This window comes from Hypanus sabinus, chromosome 8 (genome assembly GCF_030144855.1).
Source record: "Hypanus sabinus isolate sHypSab1 chromosome 8, sHypSab1.hap1, whole genome shotgun sequence".
NCBI classification, from domain to species: domain Eukaryota; kingdom Metazoa; phylum Chordata; class Chondrichthyes; order Myliobatiformes; family Dasyatidae; genus Hypanus; species Hypanus sabinus.
In genome coordinates this window covers 117,200,090-117,219,709 of record NC_082713.1, presented here as the reverse complement: position 1 = coordinate 117,219,709, position 19,620 = coordinate 117,200,090, and the positions used below count along the sequence as shown (strand labels likewise).

Below are 19,620 nucleotides of genomic sequence, written 5' to 3'. Positions count from 1 at the left end.
GAAAAGGTTAATATTTTTGTTTTGCTACATCCTGTACTCGTTTTAGTTTAAAAGAATGAGTTCAAACTACACTTATTATCTGTGTGCACATTATACAACCTTGACATTCATCTCTTCACAGGCAGCCACGAGACAAAGAAGCCCAAAGAACCCATAATAAAAGATCATCAAACACCCAATGACAGGGAAAAATTTCAACATTTCAAAAGGGATATTTCAACAGGCAGGGGACAAAGCAGTACCAAAGCACATGCGTGTGTGTATGTGTGCCCTGGTATTACCTGCAGACTGTCTCAGGTGTTCTGAAACTGACACCAAAGCGTGTGTTTGTTCTGCCATCTGATCCATTACCCCTTCCACTCCTCCCACCTCTGCTCTGGGGTTGGGGGGCAGATGAAGGGCCTTCCAGTGTTGGGCATTGGAGGTGAAAGGGGTTTAGACGGGTGTTGGAGGTACATCGAGGAAGGAATAAAGGGGTGTCAGAGGTATTGTAACTGACCTGGAGAACATTGAATATCCCCCACCAGCTCTCTTGCTTCAAATGATAACCCCCGCACCATGACCCTCACTGAGCCACTTTTGGTCTTGGGATCCCTGACCGAACCCTTCATGGCCCCTAGTTGACCAAACCCCCTCACTCCGCAACACTCCTTCCCCAATCCAAGCACTTGCTTCATCGATGAGCACTTTTACTTCCTGTGTATGGGAGCGAGGGAAGTGGGTTGCTGTGGAACATTAGAAGCTGGAGGCATTTCCTCTGTACACAGCAGAGGACAAAGACAGACATGCCTTGATGTGTTGCTGAAATATAATTACTGACCTGAGCTGTAATGTTTGTAGACATAATATCGTATGTACTGTGTGGTGAGGATGGCTTTGTGTGTCATTGAACATTGTTGGACTCACACTTGCCGTTTTGTTACTTGTGAGAGTGGTTGTAAATTAAACCGGGTGTTACACTTCAGTGAGGGATGTGTGAGTGAGAGAGCACTTGTCAATCAGTGAGGGATTAATTACTGTGCTTACAAAGAATGTTGCTTTTAATTTTATCCTGACGAAGTTGTTTCATGTTTTGATCTCCCTGTGTAATTTTTCTTGCATCAAATTAAAATGCATTAACTTTTGTTCCGTCACAAAGGTACGTTTCTCTAACTCTTTGGTTAAATCACCTAGCTCAATTAACTTGTCCCCAATAGTAAATCTTTCAATTTCATCCGTTTCTTCATCATCGCTGCCATCTTCATCACTTGCAGTGTTTTTATTAGCACTTAAAACATGGTCAGTACTTTCTGATTCTGCAAGGTGCTGCTCAACAGATGATCGTCGACAATCATCTACTCATGTAGATTTTCTTCATTATGAATATTTGCTATGTTGTTCAAAGTAGGTCATGAACATCTACTTTCTCCTTTGGTACACAAAATCCTGTGGAATCATCATCAGGCACATTATTAAACATCAAGGCAGGCCACAACTTATGCAGGCCATTTTTTTAGTGTTGATGAACCAAAGAACATCCTTCATGTTAAATTCTTTAATAAATGTCTGTACAGAATTGCCAGCATTCACCCCACCTAATAGATGTTTCATGAAAAGTGAACGATACTTGGCCTTGTAATTTCATCCGAATTAAAAGAGTCCATCAGATGTCGGAAAATTACTGGTCAACCTGTATCTGGTGTCTTTTATGCATTGTTTTATATTTTTGGCATTAGTAGTTGCACGTAAGGAGTTTGTACTTTCTCTTCGTGACTGCAAAGGGCTCTGGTTTCCTTCTGCTGTCCCCACAGGCTAGGGTTAGTGAATTGTAGGTGTGCTATGTTAGCGCTGGAAACATGGTGACATTTATGGGCTTCCCCCACGAACTGTGTTGGATGTTGATGCAAAGCAATGTATTTCTCTGTTGTGTTAATGTACATGTGAGAAATGTTATCTTTAGGAGCATATGTATAGGTTAATTGGTGCAATGGGTGGAATTAGGTGACGTGGGCTCATTGGGACTGAAGTTACCCTGCTGTATCTCTAAATAAAAATAAATATAATTTGTCTTTAATTAAGCACATTAAAGCAACGTTAGATTTGATCGAAGGCAGCATGACAGTCTCCAGCACAAGGAAGACATTTGATCCATATTCTATCATCAAGGCCAGAGACCTGATAAAACTTCTGGCAAGAAGTGTTCCATTTGAGCAAGTGAGTAGCAAAATATCTAAAGAAATTGGCAGAGATATGATGGCTTTCTGTTTTAATAAAAATGAAGTTTAATTCAACCAAGTGTGAGGTACTGTGCTTTGGGAAATGACATGTAGAGGCACAGTACACTTAATGGCAGTTCCCGAATATATAGTGGGATCTTGGGTCCAACTCTATCCCTGCCTGAAAGTGGCTCCACAGGTTGGCACAGTGGTAAAGAAGGTATATGGCATGCCCATGTCTGCATAGATTTTCAAAGAATGTTCTCTTGCTCTTCCTCATAACTCATGGCTGGTGATTTGCAGTTGAAGTTGTTGAGGTAGACTTTTAAACTTGTAAAATGAACCCAGTTTGGCGAGTTTAAAACTCGTTAAGAGGGTTAACCTTGTGCAAGTTGTTCAGACCTTTCTAAATTGTGACCCCTATTCTTTGTAGGCAGTTCGCATCTTTCAGGATGATATGGCATGTGACATCATTAAGATTGGCTCACTAATTAGGAACCGTGAGCGACTAGTGAAAAGGAGAATGAGACTCATTGGACCAAAGGGATCAACAATTAAGGTAAAGTGGTGCTTGTTCTTTTGTTGTTAAAGAATGCAATCACCTTTATTGAAATGAAAATCTTTCTTTGATTACTGCTTGAGATGCTGCCACAATTAAGTTTTACTGTGCATAGATGACAGTAAACTTGACCTGAACCACTGTGTGTGTTTGAAACTAATTTTCCAACTTTAAATTAGCAATTAGCTATGTAGCAGTCAGATATACCCATGAACTTGAGATTTTCTGCTGATGCTGAAAACCTTTAGGAAAATGCTGGAGGAAGACAGCAACTCCGTCTGCAGAGGGGAATAAACAGCTTTTTTAAATCCTGAGCTTTGGAGCCTCCATACCAGGTGGTGTTGCAACTGGTCAGAATGCATCGTACATCTGTAGAAATGGGCATACCAAATCTCAAAACTCCTGATGAGCATAGCCGGTGTTGTCCCGTATTTGTGACCGTATCAATATGGTGGGCCCAGGTTAGATCCTATGAGATTTTGCTGCCCAGGGACTTGAAGCAGCTCTCCTTTTCCACTGCTGACTCATCAGTGAAGACCTCAATGAGTAATTATTTCTCAGGCAAGTCCCACAACTGCACCTTGACAGCAGAATAAGGAATTTTAACTGTATTTTAATATATTGTCAGACCTGCAGTGAGTCAGGAATGCACGTCTGTGTCAAGTGTTTATGTTTAATGAGATTCTTTGTGTTTTATCTTCAATTTACAGGCCTTGGAGTTGTTGACAAACTGCTATATTTTGGTACAAGGGAATACAGTGGCTGCATTGGGGCCATACTCTGGGCTTAAAGAGGTATGCAAATATACTATGTTGTTGTGTTCATGTAGGAATTATAAATTCTCTTCTGTGTTTTAGCTAAGGCTTGGCTAGTGATCCTGAGGCCTGGATGAATGATCCAAAGCCACAAGTTGAGATTCTATCAAGATCTGTTATGAGGAAACGGGCTGGGGTCATTTTCTCCGAATTAAAGGAAGCGGAAGGATAACCTTATGGAGGTTAATAAAATTATGAGGTACATGGTAGGGCTACCAGGTAGGGTGCCATAAAACAAGAGGGCAGAGGTGTAAAGGGAAAGATTTAAAGGGGCAAGGTTTTCACAAGTTGTTGCCGCTGAATCTGGACACGGAAAACTAGCACTTGTTCCTCAAAGACACTTAATGTGCTTTGATCCTAAGCCGTAGGAGCAGAACTGGGTCATTTGGTCCATCGAGTCTGCTCTTCCATTCTATCATAGCTGATTTATTTACCCTCTCAACCGCATTCTGCCTTCTCCCCATAACCTTTGACACCCTTACTTATCAAGAACCTATCACCCTGTCCTTTAAATATACCCAATGACTTGACCTCCAAAGCTGTCGGTAGCAATGAATTCCACAGAACACAAGAAGGACAGCCTGGCTGCTATCATCAAACTGCTCTGAAGTCTGAACAACATTATTTTTGTACAGCAGTTGACCACTTGGGCACAGATATTGACCAATTGGTAGACTAATGTATGTTCAAATTCTTTGCATAATCAATCACACTGGTAATATAGGTATTATTAGCCAATAGGAACTAGAAGATAATAGCCAGTGATATCTAGAGTTAGTACAGTTTCAAAAGGTAATGCCTCAAAAAGGTGGCACCCATCATAAGGACCCCTTTTAGTCAGGGGAAGTCCTCTTCTCATTGCTACATCAAGGAGGAGGTACAGGGGACTGAATGGACAACGAGCCTGTGAACACCAACTCAGTTTTTTTCTTTTTTTGTTGCTCTCTTTTTGCATTAGTTATTTATTTTATATATTTCTTATTGTAAATTATAGTTTTTATTATGTGTTGCAGTGTACGTATCACAAAACAACACATTTCACAAAATATGCCGGTGACTCTATTTTGAAAAGTAATTTTCCAATAGTATGTGCCTTGCATCCTTCCTTATCTTGTCTCAATATGCCAAGTGGCTCGGGTCCTTTGCATTTTCTTTACTGACCTTTCTTGCCTGGGCTGACTGCATGTTATCTGTAAACAGTCCTTGCCTGGGCATTACCTTGACCTCACCTCAACCTCTGCTCTGCCATAGCCTCAACAGGGTGGCAGATATATGGAACAAGCTGCCAAAGGAAGTGTTAGAGGTGGGAACAATTACAACATTTAAGTCAATTGGACAGGTACATGGATAGGAAAGGCTTGGAGGGATATGGTCCAAATACAGACAAATGTGAACACCTCAGGAAAACACCCCGGACAGTATGGGTAATTTGAGCCAAAGGGCCTTTTTCCATACTGTATATCACCAGCTAGATAGAGAGTTCCTTGTGGACGTTGCATGCTAGTCTTAAAAAGCGAGCAGAACCTTTCGGGATTTGTCTGTGGAGTGGGAGATTGCTTGGGTTAATAGCAACCAGGGTTCATTAGCAAGGCCAATAAAAAGAAGCAAGGTTTAAGCAGAAGGCTTATTGTTGGGATGGTCAGACTTTGTTGGAAACAGGTTCAGTCTAGAACTTAAGTTTGAGAAGATGGTAGTTCAGACAGTGGAATGGCCCTCCTGTGAGATGTGGGATTTCAGGGTACCTAAAGGTCTCCCTGGTGACTGCAGTAAGTGCTGATAGGGTTGAGGAACTGAATCTGGAACTCAGGACCATCCAACAAACTGAAAATTTCATAGAAGAGTCTCTTACTGAGGTGGTCACACCTAGAGTGCAGGCTTCAGATGATAGATGAATGACCAACAGGAGAGATGAGGTGAGTAAGCAGAGATTGCAGGGTTCCCCTGTGGCCATTCCCCTCAGCAATAAGTATACCCCCTTGAATACTGCTAGGGGGCAGATGACATATCAGAGCACAGCATTAGCAGCCAGAACAGTGGCGCTGTGGCTGGCTCTGAGGCTCAGCAAGAAAGGGTAAAGTCAGGTAGAGCGGTAGTGATAGTAGACTCGTTAGTTTCAGGGGAAACGGACAGCGGATTCTGTGGCTGCAAAAGAGAAGCTTGGATGCTGTGTTGCTTCCCAGGTGAGAAGGTCCAGGGTGGTTCAGAGCAGCTGCAGAAGATTCTCAAGAGGGAAGATGAGCAGCCAGTGGTCGTGGTACACATTGGCACCAATGACAAGGGTAGGAACAGAGAAGAGCTCCTGCATAGTGAGTATAGGGAGTTAGGGAAGAGGCACAGAGCAAGAACTCTAACTGGTAAATTCTGGATTACTCCCATGTGCTAATCAGGCAAGAATAGGATGATAGTACAAATGAATGAGTGACTGAGGGAGCGGGGCAGGGTTTCAGATTTCTGAATCATTGAGATCTCTTCTAGGGAAGGTAAGACCTCTTCAAAAAGAATGGGTTTCACCTGAACCTGAGGGGGATCAATATCCTTGTGGACAGGTTTGCAAGAGCTGTTGGGGAGCTCTAAGTTGGCAGGGGGATGGGATCCAGGGTGATAGGGCTGAGATGGGGCAAATGGTATATAAGTCAATGCAGTGTGTATTGAGACTGAGGAAGGACAGGCAGGTGATGGGGTAAAATTTCAGTCGTTGGGATGAGGTGAAGTGTAACTTTGGCAAAATTGAAATGGATGAATACAGGACTGAAGTTGTTATATTTGAATGCACACAGAATAAAGGGACATCCATTTAGAACAGAGATGAGAAGGAATCTCTAACCAGAGGGTAGTGAATCTGTGGAATTCATTGCCATGGATAACTGTTGGGGGCCAAGTCATTGAGCTTATTTAAAGCAGGGGTTGATTGGTCCTCTGTTAGTCAGGGTGTCAAAGATTATAGGGAGTAGACAGGAGAATGATAAATCAGTTGAGAGGGATAATTAATCAACCATGATGAAAAGGCAGAGCAAACTCAAAGAGCCGAGTGGCTTAGTTCTGCTCCTAAGACTTATGGTCCCCTATGGAAAATTTAAGCTTCATTAACTGAATTTTTAAATGTTTTAACAATGGAAAAACTTCATCTCATTCACTAATGTTCAATGGGGAAGGAAGCTGTCATTCTTCTGCTATATGCTTAAGCAATGTGAAGCCCTCCATAGTGGTTCTGCAGTTCAGGGGTGTTGAGAGATGGAGAATTAAAGCTGATCTGGCCAGCCATTATCAACTCCTATGAATGGCTACAATTAACCGGAGCCAATAACTTTTCTTTTTGCTATCCTACATTTGTAACATTAATTTCTTTAAGTTAAGTTCAGTACTTATGAATAAGTGAAACAGTTTAAGAATTTACAGATTTTGTTTATTTCATTCAACACAGAGCTAATTGACATATAGAATCAGGACACAAGCAAGAGAAAATCTGCAGATGCTGGAAATCAAAGCAATACACAAAAAATTCTGGAGAAACTCAGCGGGTCAGGCAGCATCCATGCAAAAGGGTACAGTCGATGTTTCAGGCTGAGATCTTGGCCCGAAATGTCAACTACTTTTTTCCATAGATGCTGCCTGGCCTGCTGAGTTCCTCCAGCATTTTGTGTGTGTTGTTTAGAATCAGGATCTGATTTATTATTTATTATGAGTGAGACATGATGTAGTTTTGCAGCACAAGTACAGTGCAAAACACATAAAAATCTGTTAACTACAAAAATAGTGTCATGGAGGCATAGAGCAGACAGCACAGAAACAGTCTACATAGTCCATGTAGAACTGTTATAGACCCAAACAATGGACCGTAGCTCTCCATACCCCTCCCATCTATTTACATATCCAAACTTAAATGTTGTAATCAAACCCACATCTATCCCTTCCACTGGCAGCTTGTTCCACACTCACACCACCATCTGACTGAAAAGGACCTCCCTCACATTCCCCTTCAATGTTTTACACTCCACATCCAGCCTATGATCTCAAGTGTCATGGACTGTTCAGAAATCTGATGGCTGAGGGGGAGAAGCAGTTGTTAGCAGTTCATGAATCCATTAACTGCCCTAATTTTCTTTAGGTGCTAAGCACAGGCTAACTCTGGGGATAATTTTATTTTAATCTTTGTACAATTCATGTCATTTTTTACTGCATTTTTCTGGTGGGTTTGTGGGTTATGTAACCACCTTCGGTGTCTAGTATCTGTATGTGACGGCTGGCAAATGATTTAAATAAAGAAACAGTGATGGCAAAATGCTTGAACACCCACTTGTTTTATAGAAATTCAATTCCAATTCTGTTGCTTACATCCACTGAAATTACTGTTTAACATTTTCATCACATGTATTCACAGGGGGGGAGAAAGTTGTACCATGGTTTTTAAAGAGGAAAATTAAAAAGTCTGCCTTGCAAACCAGGTCAGGAGCCCCACCTATGCTGCCTTGGTAAAGGAAAAGCCATAAGCGTGCACACCCTGTTTAGCAGACTCGTAGAATCTTGAACAATCCATCTGACCTGTGCTCCCCAAGTAGCAAGGCTTTCAACAAGATCTTGTGAGGCAGGCTGGTCAAAAAAAACTTTAAAAGGTGCATGGAATTCTGAGGGTGTGGCAAATTGGATCCCCAAAAGGATCTGTGGTGGGAAATGAAAGCATGGTAGTTAGGAACGTTTAAAAGATTCTTAGATAAGTATGTGGATGAAAGAAGAGAGCCATGTGAAAGGGAAGGGTTAGATTGATCTTAGAGAATGTTAAAAGCCTGGTACAACATCGTGTGCTGAAGGGCCTGTACTGTTCTACACTCACTGGCCACCTGTACACCTCGTTAATCCAGATATCTAATCAGCCAATCATGTGGCAGCAACTCAATGCATAAAAGCATGCAGGCATAATCAAGAGGTTCTGTTGTTGCATAGACCAAACATCAGAATGGGGAAGTAATGTGATCTAAATGACTTTGACTATCGAATGATTGTAGGTGCCAAGTGGGATGGTTTGAGTATCCTAGAAACTGCTAATCTCCTAGGATTTTCACACACAACAGTCCCTGGAGTTCACAGAGAATGGTGCCGAAACAAAAACCATCCAGTGAGTGGCAGCTCTGTGGGTGAAAGCGCCTTATTAATGAGAAAGGTCAGGGGAGAATTGCCAGATTAGTTCAAGCTGACAGGAAGGCGACAGTAACTCAAATAACCATGTTACAACAGTGGTGTGCAAAAAAGCATCTCTGCACGACACGTGGAACCTTGAAGTAGATGTGCTACTGCAGAAAAAGATGACGAACATGCAGTCAGTGGCCACTGAGTGTATGTTCTTGTGGTTGGAAGTTTTAGTTTCAAAACAGTGGTGTTCCACAGTGCTCGACATTGTCCTTTTTTTGTGTGTAGTAAGGTAGACATAAATTTCGGGGGCTTGATAAAGTAGGTATGTGGCAAGTGGCTTTTAATCCAGATAAATATGAGGTGTTTGAATTCATAGGGGGTGATACGTTTTTAGTTTTTAATAGAAACTTGAAGCAATATGCTATCCAAAACAAAATTCAACAAGTCTGCTTTCAATGGCACCAGGGGACTTCTTGTCAAAATGTTTTCAGTCTACCGTCTCTCTAAGGAATTGACCTTGCACAGTTTTACCTACGTGTTTCTGGAGTCCATACTATACAGTTGCCATGGAATGTTGTTATTAATGCTATTTTATTTAGAGATGCAGCACAGTAACAGGCCCTTCTGTCTCAACAAGCCTGCGCTGCCCAGTTACACCCATGTGACCCATTGAACTGTGTGAGAAGAAACCCACAAGGTGACGGGAAGAATGTACAAACACCTGATGAATAGCGGTGAAAAATCAACCCGGGTTGCTGGCGCTTGCACTAACTGCTACACCATGTGCCACTCCATTGTCTGTGAAATAGCCAGGTTGTGGAGTCAGTTCCAAACAGAACCATTTGCAGCAGCTCATCAATAAACTTGACCATGCAGTGCTACCCACCTTAGTGAGAACAATAGTCCATGTAACTTTTGTAGTCATAGTAATATTTGTTGTCTTAATTTTTTCAGGCCAGAAAAGTAGTAATTGATACCATGAAGAATATTCATCCAATCTACAATATCAAGGTATTGCAATAAATTGTTAAGTTGTTTATTACTGTCAAATGGACTGAGGTACAATGAGAAAATGTCTTTACAGATCACTATTACAACAGTACATTGAGATAGTACGTGATAAAACAATAACAATGCAGAATAAAGTGTTACAGTTACACAGAAAGTGTAAGTGCAGCCAGACAAGGTGCAAGGTCATAATAAATAGATTGCAAAGTCAAAAGTCCATCTTATTGTATAAGGGGACCATTTAATAGTCTAATAACAGCAGTACAGGAGCTTTTAGGCTTCTGTATCTTCTGCCTGATGAGAGGGAAAAGGACAAAATTTCAGGAGTGGATCAGGTGCTTTATTAAGGCAGCAAGAAATGTAGACAGAGTCCATAGAAGGGTGGTTGATTTCTTTCTTTCTTTTTCAATCTTTTTATTAAATTTCATATATAAAAAAAAACATAGCATGATAATGAATAGATTACAAATTCAATAAACTTGAAATTACATTAGTAATAGGATAATAATATCCTATTAAACATCAATCAACAAAAGGTACATTAATCAATCAAGTCTATATAAATATATATGAGAAAAAAACAAAAATAATCATCAAAAAAGAAAAAAAAAATTGAAAATATATAGAAGAAAATATATATTGAAAAAAATACTAAACTAAACTAACATGGGCAATAATAACAGTTTATAAGTATGTGATAGTGTCAAGAAAAAACTCCAGAACTCCATACCTGAACAAGGATAAGTAGAGAAAAGGATCTGAAAAAGGCCAAATTAATACATATGAAAATGTCGCATGAACGGTCCCCAGGTTTCTTCAAATTTAATTGATGAGTCAAAAATAGTGCTTCTAATTTTTTCCAAACTCAGATAGGAAATAGTTTGAGAGAACCACTGAGATGTGGTAGGAGGATTTACTTCTTTCCAGTTTTGTAATATAGACCTTCTGGCAATTAGTGTTACAAAAGCAATCATTCGTCTGATTGAAGGGGAAAACTGATTACCATCTTCATTTGGGATACCGAAAATTGCAGTAATAAAATGAGGTTGTAAATCGATATTCCATACTGAGGAAATGACATCAAAAATGTCCTTCCAATAGTTATGTAAAGTGGGACATGACCAAAACATGTGGGTCAGTGAAGCCACTTCTAAGTGACATCTGTCACATTGAGGATTGATATGCGAGTAGAATCGAGCAAGCTTATCTTTAGACATATAAGCTCTATGTACAATTTTAAATTGTATTAAAGTATGTTTAGCACAAATAGAAGAGGAATTAACCATTTGCAAAATTTTTTCCCATTTATCTGTTGATATATTATATCGAAGTTCTTTTTCCCATTCTTGTTTAATTCTATCTGATATTTCTGGTTGTATCTTCATAATCATGTTATAAATAAAAGCTACTAATCCCTTCTGGCAGGGATTAAAGGTAAAAATCAAATCTGAAAAATCCAATGGAGTTGAGTTGGGAAAAGATGGAAGAATTTTGTGTAAGAAATTTCTAATTTTTAAGTATCTAAAAAAATTAGATTTAGGTAATTTAAATTTGTTAGAAAGTTGATCAAAAGACATCAAAGTACCTTCAAAAAAAAGATCACGAAAACATTTTATACCTTTCCTTTTCCATATGCTAAAAGCTTGATCTGTCAATGAAGGTTTGAAAAAAAAATTAAATAAAATAGGGCTGTCAAGAACAGTTTTTCAGATTAAAAAATTTCCGAAATTGAAACCAAATTCGTAGTGTATGTTTGACAACAGGGTTAGATATCTGTTTATTGAATTTAACTAAATCAACAGGAAGAAAAGAACCAAGAATGGAGAATATAGAATATCCCTTTACCTCACTGCATTCCAAATTTACCCACTGTGGACACAATGGTGAGTCCAAATCTAGTTTCCAATACGTTAGGTTACGAATATTATTCGCCCAATAATAAAATCTAAAGTTAGGTAAAGCTAGACCACCATCTTTTTTAGATTTTTGTAATTGCCTTTTGCTTAACCTGGGGTTTTTATTTTGCCACACAAATGAGGAAATTTTTGAATCAATGTTGTCAAAAAAAGATTTAGGAATAAAAATTGGTAAGGCTTGAAATAAATATAAAAATTTCGGTAAAATCATCATTTTAATAGCATTAATCCGACCAACTAATGATAAAAATAAGGGAGACCATCTTGTAGTAAGTTGTTGAATTTGATGAAGCATAGGTAAAAAATTCAGTCCAAATAAATCTTTATATTTCTTAGTGATTTTTATACCTAAATAGATAAAGTTATCAGTAACAACTTTAAATGGCATCCTGTCATTCAATAAGGTTTGCGCGTTTAAGGGGAATAATTCACTCTTATCTAAGTTTAATTTATAACCAGAAAAACTACCAAATTGAGCCAACAAGGATAAAATAGTGGGAATAGACCTATTAGGATCAGAAATATATAACAGCAAATCATCAGCATAAAGTGATAATTTGTATAACTTCTCATTACAGATGATACCAAAAATATTAGGAGATTCACGAATAGCAATGGCTAAAGGTTCTAATGCAATATTAAATAATAAAGGACTTAAAGGACAACCTTGTCTCGTACCACGAGATAATTGAAAAAAAGAGGATCTATAATTATTTGTAAGAACAGAAGCAACAGGTTTATAATATATTAATTTAATCCATGATATAAAATTAGGACTAAAATTAAAGTTTCTCAATGCATTAAATAAGTATGTCCATTCAACTCTATCAAAAGCTTTTTCAGCATCTAATGAGATAACACATTCTGGGGTTGTAGGTGATGAAGTATAAATTATGTTAATCAATTTTCTAATATTAAAAAAGGAATACCGATTCCTAATAAAACCAGTTTGATCTTCTGAAATAATCTGTGATAGTACCTTTTCTAATCTAATGGCTAAAATTTTTGTAAGAATCTTAGAGTCTACATTTAATAATGATAAAGGGCGATAAGATGCACATAAAGTAGGATCTTTATCTTTTTTAAGAATTAGAGAAATAGTAGCTTCATAAAAAGATTGAGGTAATCTCTTCTTAACAAACGCATCATTAAAGATTTCACATAGCCAAGGAGAAAGCAATAAAGAAAAAGTTTTAAAAAATTCTACAATAAAACCATCAGGACCAGGAGCTTTCCCTGAATTCATTGATGAGATAGCCTCTCTTATTTCGGCCATAGAGATAGGAGCATCAAGCAAGCTACAATCTTCATCTATCAGTTTAGGAATATTCAAGTTGTTAAAAAAATTATCCATCATGGACAGGTCACCATCAAATTCTGATTGATATAAAGATTTATAAAAATCTTGAAAAGTGTTATTGATTTCTTTATGATCAGTAGTTAAATTACCGTCTTGTTTACGAATTTTAATAATTTGTTGCTTAGTCGAAATAGCTTTTAATTGATTAGCTAACAATTTACCAGTTCGATCACTATGAATATAAAATTGAGCCCTGGTCTTAATTAATTGATTCTCAATTGAAGAAGATAATAATAAACTATGTTCCATTTGAAGCTCAACTCTCTTCTTATAAAGTTCTTTGGTAGGAGTAACAGAATAAATCTTATCAATTTCTTTAATTTTATCCACCAATAAAGCTATATCTAAATATCTTTGTTTTCTTTTACCAACGGAATATGAGATAATTTGTCCACAGATAAAAGCCTTGAAAGAGTCCCAAAGTATTCCTCTGTCAATCTCTTCGGTATAGTTTGTTGAAAAAAATAAGTCAATTTGTTGTTTTATGAAGGTAATAAATTCTGGATCTTGAAGCAAAGTAGCATTAAGTCTCCAAGATCTAGTATTAATAGAAGAGTCTGAGATCTTGATAGATAACTTCAAAGGTGCATGATCCGAAATAGCAATAGAGTCATATTTACAATCAGTAACATCTGTTAATAAACGATGATCAATAAGGAAATAATCAATTCTAGAATAACTATGATATACATGTGAAAAAAATGAAAATTCTTTATCTTTAGGATTCAGAAACCGCCATATTTCAGTAATTCCAGAATCGACCATAAAAGAATTAATAAGTAAAGCTGATCTATTCGGAAGAGTTCGAATAGGTTTAGATCTATCCATCGAAGGATTCAAACAACAATTAAAGTCTCCACCCATTATCAACATATATTCATTCAAGTTAGGAAGGGAAGTAAATAAACATTTAAAAAATTCAGGGCAGTCAAAGTTTGGAGCATAAATATTAACTAGAACGACTTTTCGATTAAAAAGTGAACCAGTTATCAACAAAAATCTGCCCTGTGGATCAGAAATAACTTCATAATGTGTAAACGAAATTGAGGGGTCTATAAAAATAGACACACCCCTAATTTTAGCGGTACAATTCGAGTGAAATTGTTGACCCTTCCAGAACCAAAAAAAAAGTTGATTATCCTCCCTCCTAATATGGGTCTCCTGTGCAAAAATAATATTAGCGTTCAATCTATGGAATACTTTAAATATTTTTTTACGTTTAATCGGATGATTTAAACCATTAGTATTCCACGAGATAAAGTTAATAGATTTATCCATCATACCAATAATAATTGTGTGTATCATAAAAGGTTAAAAAGACACATAACCCACAATTTAGGAAGAAGGAAAATTGATTCAGGAGCAACCAGAGATCATGACATCTCAACAATATTAATAATTTAAAGTCGGCCCATAAACTAAAAGCAAAAATATAAAAAGCAAAAGCGTGAAAAAAGATCCCTCCCCCCTCCCCCCACCCTTTGAAAGAAAGCCAAGCGGCAGGCGCATAAACTAATACTAATATTACACCCATTTCAAGATGGCAGCTCCATAAGAAGATTTTTAAAAAAACTATATAACACCCAGATTAAGATATAGGGTTGCAAAAAATATATATATATATTATATATATATATATCAGTCAGGTTAAAAAAAAACTAAAATAGTAAAACAAAAAATCATTAATAAAAAAAAATGAACATTAAAATTTAAAAGTGTAATATACCTTTAAAAGAAAAATTCCATATTCAAATACAAGAAAGATGACGTTTCAAAAGCAAAGACTTATGGGAAGAAGAAACGACATTTTGAAAAAGCCATATTACAAAATATGAATATGTTCAGCAATCTAATAAGAAAATTTAGTAAAAAAGAGTTATCAAAATAGAATTAAAAAAAAGATTTAATAGACACTACAGCATATATAAAAAAAGACTAAAAAAAGATTCAAAACATTTGTTCCATTTCTAAATACAGGCAAACAAATAAACGCTTATAAAAAGCAAAGTCTTATGGGAAGAAGAAACGACATTTTAAAAAAATAATTCATTATTACAAAATACAAACGTGTATAAAAAAGGATATTATAAAAATTAAAACAGCATCTATAAGCAATGATAATAGTAGTAGAAAAAAAACCAGACCCGTAGATCAGGATAAGAAGTTATAACCCAGCTTCATGGGTTAAAACTAAAAATGAAATGGCATCCTCTCTCCAAAAAATCTTCAATGTAACTCATAGTTCAAGTTGCACTAGAAGATCGATATTCTTCAACAAATTTCTTCGCTTCTTCCGGAGTGTTGAAAAATCGTTGACTGTTGTCGTTCAGCACAATTCTAAGCTTCGCTGGATACATTAAAGCTTGTTTAAGTCCAATCGAGTGAATCTCTGCCATCACTGGTTTAAAAGCGATTCTGGCTCTCATTACATCGTAGGAGTAATCCTCAACAATTCGAAATGAATTGGTATTATAAGAGATCATACCTTTTTTACGAGCTAATCGAATTAGAAGCTCTTTCTCACGAGGATAATGAAGGCGAACAATCACCGCTCGTGGTTTACCAGTCGTAGACGAAAACCTCGCAACTCTGTGAGCACGATCGATAACAGGTTTAGTTTGCAAACCTTCATCACCGAAAATTTCCCACAGTAATTTAGAGAAAAATTCAGTTAAATCACCGGACTCAACTTTTTCCGGAAATCCGATGATGCGCAAATTCTGTCTGCGAGATCGGTTTTCAAGATCAGTAATTTTAAACTTATACTGATCCATAGTTTTAGCAGTCGACTCTATCTTCTTCTCCAACGCTTCAATTGTACGTGTTTTTTCACAAATTGATTGTTCAAGAGTCGTAATCTTATCTTCATGCCGCTGAACATCTGATGCCTGCGATTGAAACTTAATTTCAAGCGATCTAACAACTCCTTCAAGATCAGATATTTTCGTGGTAAGCCTTTTTTCCAAACTTGACAGTTTACTATCCAATTTACCTTCTAGTCTGCCTTCCAAACCCGCAAGTTTAGAATCCAGAAGGTTAGCAACTGTATCGATAGATAAAGGATCCTTAGACGATTTCTTACTTGTAGCCATTTTAAGTTTGACAAGATTAGATCAAATATTATTTTAGGAAAAAAGAGTTAATCAGAAGTAGCAACTCATATGATTAAGTTCGGAAAGATTTGATTAAAGGGTGATTATAGTTGAAAAAATAAAGAGTGCCTAAAAGGCAGATGCTTACGTCGCCATCTTGAAACTCCACCCCCCGGTTGATTTCTGTCATGAGCTGCATTTTCTTGCAATCATGGGCAGAGCATTTGTCATACCAACCCATGGTCAAAGTGGACATGCCAAATTATTTTAGCATCCTGATGAATTAGAGACATTAATGAGTATACTTGGTCACAGTTGGACGAGGATGGGTTATTAGTGATGTTCGTTCCTTGGAACCTGAACCTCTCACCATCTTGACCTCAAAACTGTTGATGTAGACAGGGACATGTACACCGCCCCTCCCCCCTTCCTGAAGTCAATGACCAGTTCTTTTACTGACACAATGTCATTGAAACAAGAAGTAAACTTGAGAATGTGTCAGCCTCACAGACTGAAGGAAATGTCATCTGAGACTGAGATGAGAAATGTCTTCATTTGTAGTTATTGCTAGTCTCTGTAATATTCTTTCCTATGGAATGTTGCTTGCTCAGTCAATGAGAAGCAGAACTGCAGCAACAAGCAAACTGCTGGAGGAGCTCAGCGGCTCAGGCAGTATCTGTTAAGAATGGACAGTCGGCATTTTGGGTTGTGACCCTTCCTTTGGATGTTGACTCTCCAGCTGAGTTACTCCATTTTGTGTATGTTGCTCAACATTTTCAGCACCTGCAGAATCTCATGTTTATGATCATTAACTCCCCCCTCATTCCTATCAACTCCTCCAAGATTCTGCCATTCACTTACACATTAGTGACATATTACAGTTTACACTGAGCAGCCAATTAAACCACCAACGTGTATGTTATTAGATGGGAAATGAGACTGAACTACCCAGAGAAAATTCACATGGTTACGTGGAGAACCTGCAAACTCCATACGGGCCGCACCCTATGTCTCGACTGAAACCAGGTCTCTGTCACTGCAAGGCTGTGCTACAAACTCTGAGAAGCAAACTGCACCATCCATTTATTACATCTGCCCACAGTAATCTTAAAGTGGTTTTGTAAAAAAAACTCATTTTGTTGCACTACATTGAAGAGGCAAGCTACAACAACCTTATGTAACCAACCTCTGAAGAAATAAGTGACTCAAGTCTTCATCAGAAACTTACCCAGACAACTTGAGGACCTGATTTATAGGGAAAGGTTGAATAGGTTAGGACTTTATTCCCTGGAACAAAGAAGAATGAGGGGAGATTTGAGGAGTAATCAAATTGAGGGGAGAAATGAGGGGTAATCTTGAGGAGTATAAATGGGTAAATGCATGCAGACTTTTTCCACTGAGGTAGGGTGAGACTGTAACTAGAGGCATCAGAATCCTAACTGATTGAATCAGGTAGAATTTCACTGGCATATGTCATGAAATTCGCTATTTTGCACTAGCAGGCTATTGCAGTGCACAATTCAAGAAAGCTATAAATTACAATAAGAAGTGTGTGTACATAAATAGAATAAATTAAGTCATACAAAAAAAGAAAAAATAGTGAGGTAGTGTTTGTGGGTTCATTGTCCATTCAGAAATTTGATTGGGGAGGTGATGAAGCTGTTCCTGAAACATTGAGTGTATGTCTTCAGGCTCCCTGCCTTTTTGATGGTAGCAATGAGAAGAGGGCATTTGTTGGATGATGGGAGGATGGTCCTTAATAGTGGATGTCGCCTTTTGAAGGTGTCCTCGATGCTGTGGAGGCTAGAGCCCTGATGGAGCTGGCTGAGTTTACAACTTTTTGTAGATTTTTCCGATCCTGGGCAGTGGCAACACCATACCAAATAGCGATGCAACCAGTCAGAAAGCTCCTCACGCTACTCCTGTAGAAATTTGCAAGAATCTTTGATGACATATCAAGTCGCCTCAAACTCCTAATGAAATTTAGTCACTGTTGTGCCTTCTTTGTAATTGCACTAATATGTTGTGCCCAGGATAGATCTTCGGAGGTGTTGACATTCAGGAACTTTAAAATGCTCTTCCTTTCCACTACTGATCCTTCGATGATGACTGGTCTGTGTTCTCTCAACTTCCCCTTCCTTAAGTCCTTGAGTGCAAAGTGGTTGTTGTGACACCACTCAACCAGCTGATTTATTATGCCTCTGTATGCCTTCTCATCACCATCTGAAATTCTGTCAACAAAGTTGTGTCATCGACAATTTTTTTTGGCATTTGACCTATGCCCAGGCATATAGTCATGGGTGTAGAAAGAGAGTACAGCAGCGCTAAGTATGCATCATTAAGGTGCGCCTGTGTTGATTGTCAGTGAGAAGGAGATGTTATTTCCAATCTGCACTGACTGTAATCTTCCTGAGAAGTCAAGGATCCGGTTGCTGTGGGAGGTACAGAAGCATAGTCTTTGGAGGTTGTAGATTAAAACTGAAGGTATGATTGTGTGAATACTGAGCTGAAATCAATAAAAATAGCTAGATGTATGTATTGTTATTGTCTAGTTGATTCAAGGCCAACTGGAAAGCCAGTGAGTTTGCATCCACTGTAGACTTAATGTGGTGATAGGCAATTTGCAGCTTGTCTAGGTCCTTGCTTAGACACAAGTTGATTCTGGCCATGGACAACCTCTCAAAGTACTTCATCACAGTAGATGTAAGTGCAAATAGGAGATAGTTGATGAGGCAGCTCACCTTGCTCCTCGTGTGCAGTGGTATGATTGTTACACTTTTGAAGAAGGTGGGAAACTCTGACTTCAGCAGAGAGAGGTTGAAGGTGCCTTTGAATATTCTGCCGGTTGGTTGGCACACATTATCAGTGCCTTACCAGGTACCTCAGGGACTGAGGCCTTGTGAGGTTTCATCCTCTTGAAAGATATTCTGCTGTCAACTTCTAACAGATATTACAGATCACCAGATGCTGCTGGAGTTGAGACAGGTTTAGTTTTATTCTCCCTTTCAAAGTGTGTATCACAACGGCCATTCATGATGTTAGGCTTCAAGGCCTAATAGGGAAACATCAATGCCCAGGAACAGAAAAGGCAACAGAATGTGGTGGATACAGCACAGTCGATCACAGGAAAAGATCTCCCAAACATTCAGCATTTATATGGAGTGTTACCATAAGAATAGTTATTTATCTATTGACATGGAAAGTGGAATAGGCCCTTTGAGCACACCACCCAGCAACCCCTGATTTAATCCTAGCCTAAACACAGGACGATTCACAATGACCAATTAACCTACCAAACAATATGTCTTTGGACTCTGGGGAAAAAACAGGAACACCTAGAGGCAACCCACATGGTCATGGAGAGAATGTAGAAACTCCTTACAGGCAGCGACAAGAATTGAATTCGGGTCGCTGGAACTGTAAAGTTTTAACCACTACACTACCTTGCCACCCCAAATATGGAGTGTTGCCATAAGAAAGAGGCATCCATAATCAAAAACCTAACCCACCATCAAGGCCATACTTGCTTCTCACTACCACCATTGGGCAGG

The 19,620-nt window shown here is 38.2% G+C and overlaps 1 protein-coding gene across 2 annotated transcripts in view; it reads left to right on the top strand.

The window, feature by feature from the left end:
* The window catches only part of krr1 (KRR1 small subunit processome component homolog), a 34,844-nt gene that overhangs the window by 5,147 nt on the left and 10,077 nt on the right, over nucleotides 1-19,620 (top strand). Inside the window, exons 3-6 of one of the 2 annotated variants that reach the window (XM_059977672.1) lie at nucleotides 2,059-2,193; nucleotides 2,629-2,754; nucleotides 3,465-3,548; nucleotides 9,648-9,704. In XM_059977672.1, the coding sequence (XP_059833655.1) occupies nucleotides 2,059-2,193; nucleotides 2,629-2,754; nucleotides 3,465-3,548; nucleotides 9,648-9,704 (402 nt within the window). The remainder of the gene's footprint in view (nucleotides 1-2,058; nucleotides 2,194-2,628; nucleotides 2,755-3,464; nucleotides 3,549-9,647; nucleotides 9,705-19,620) is intronic. The other variant, XM_059977673.1, reaches the window with a different exon arrangement.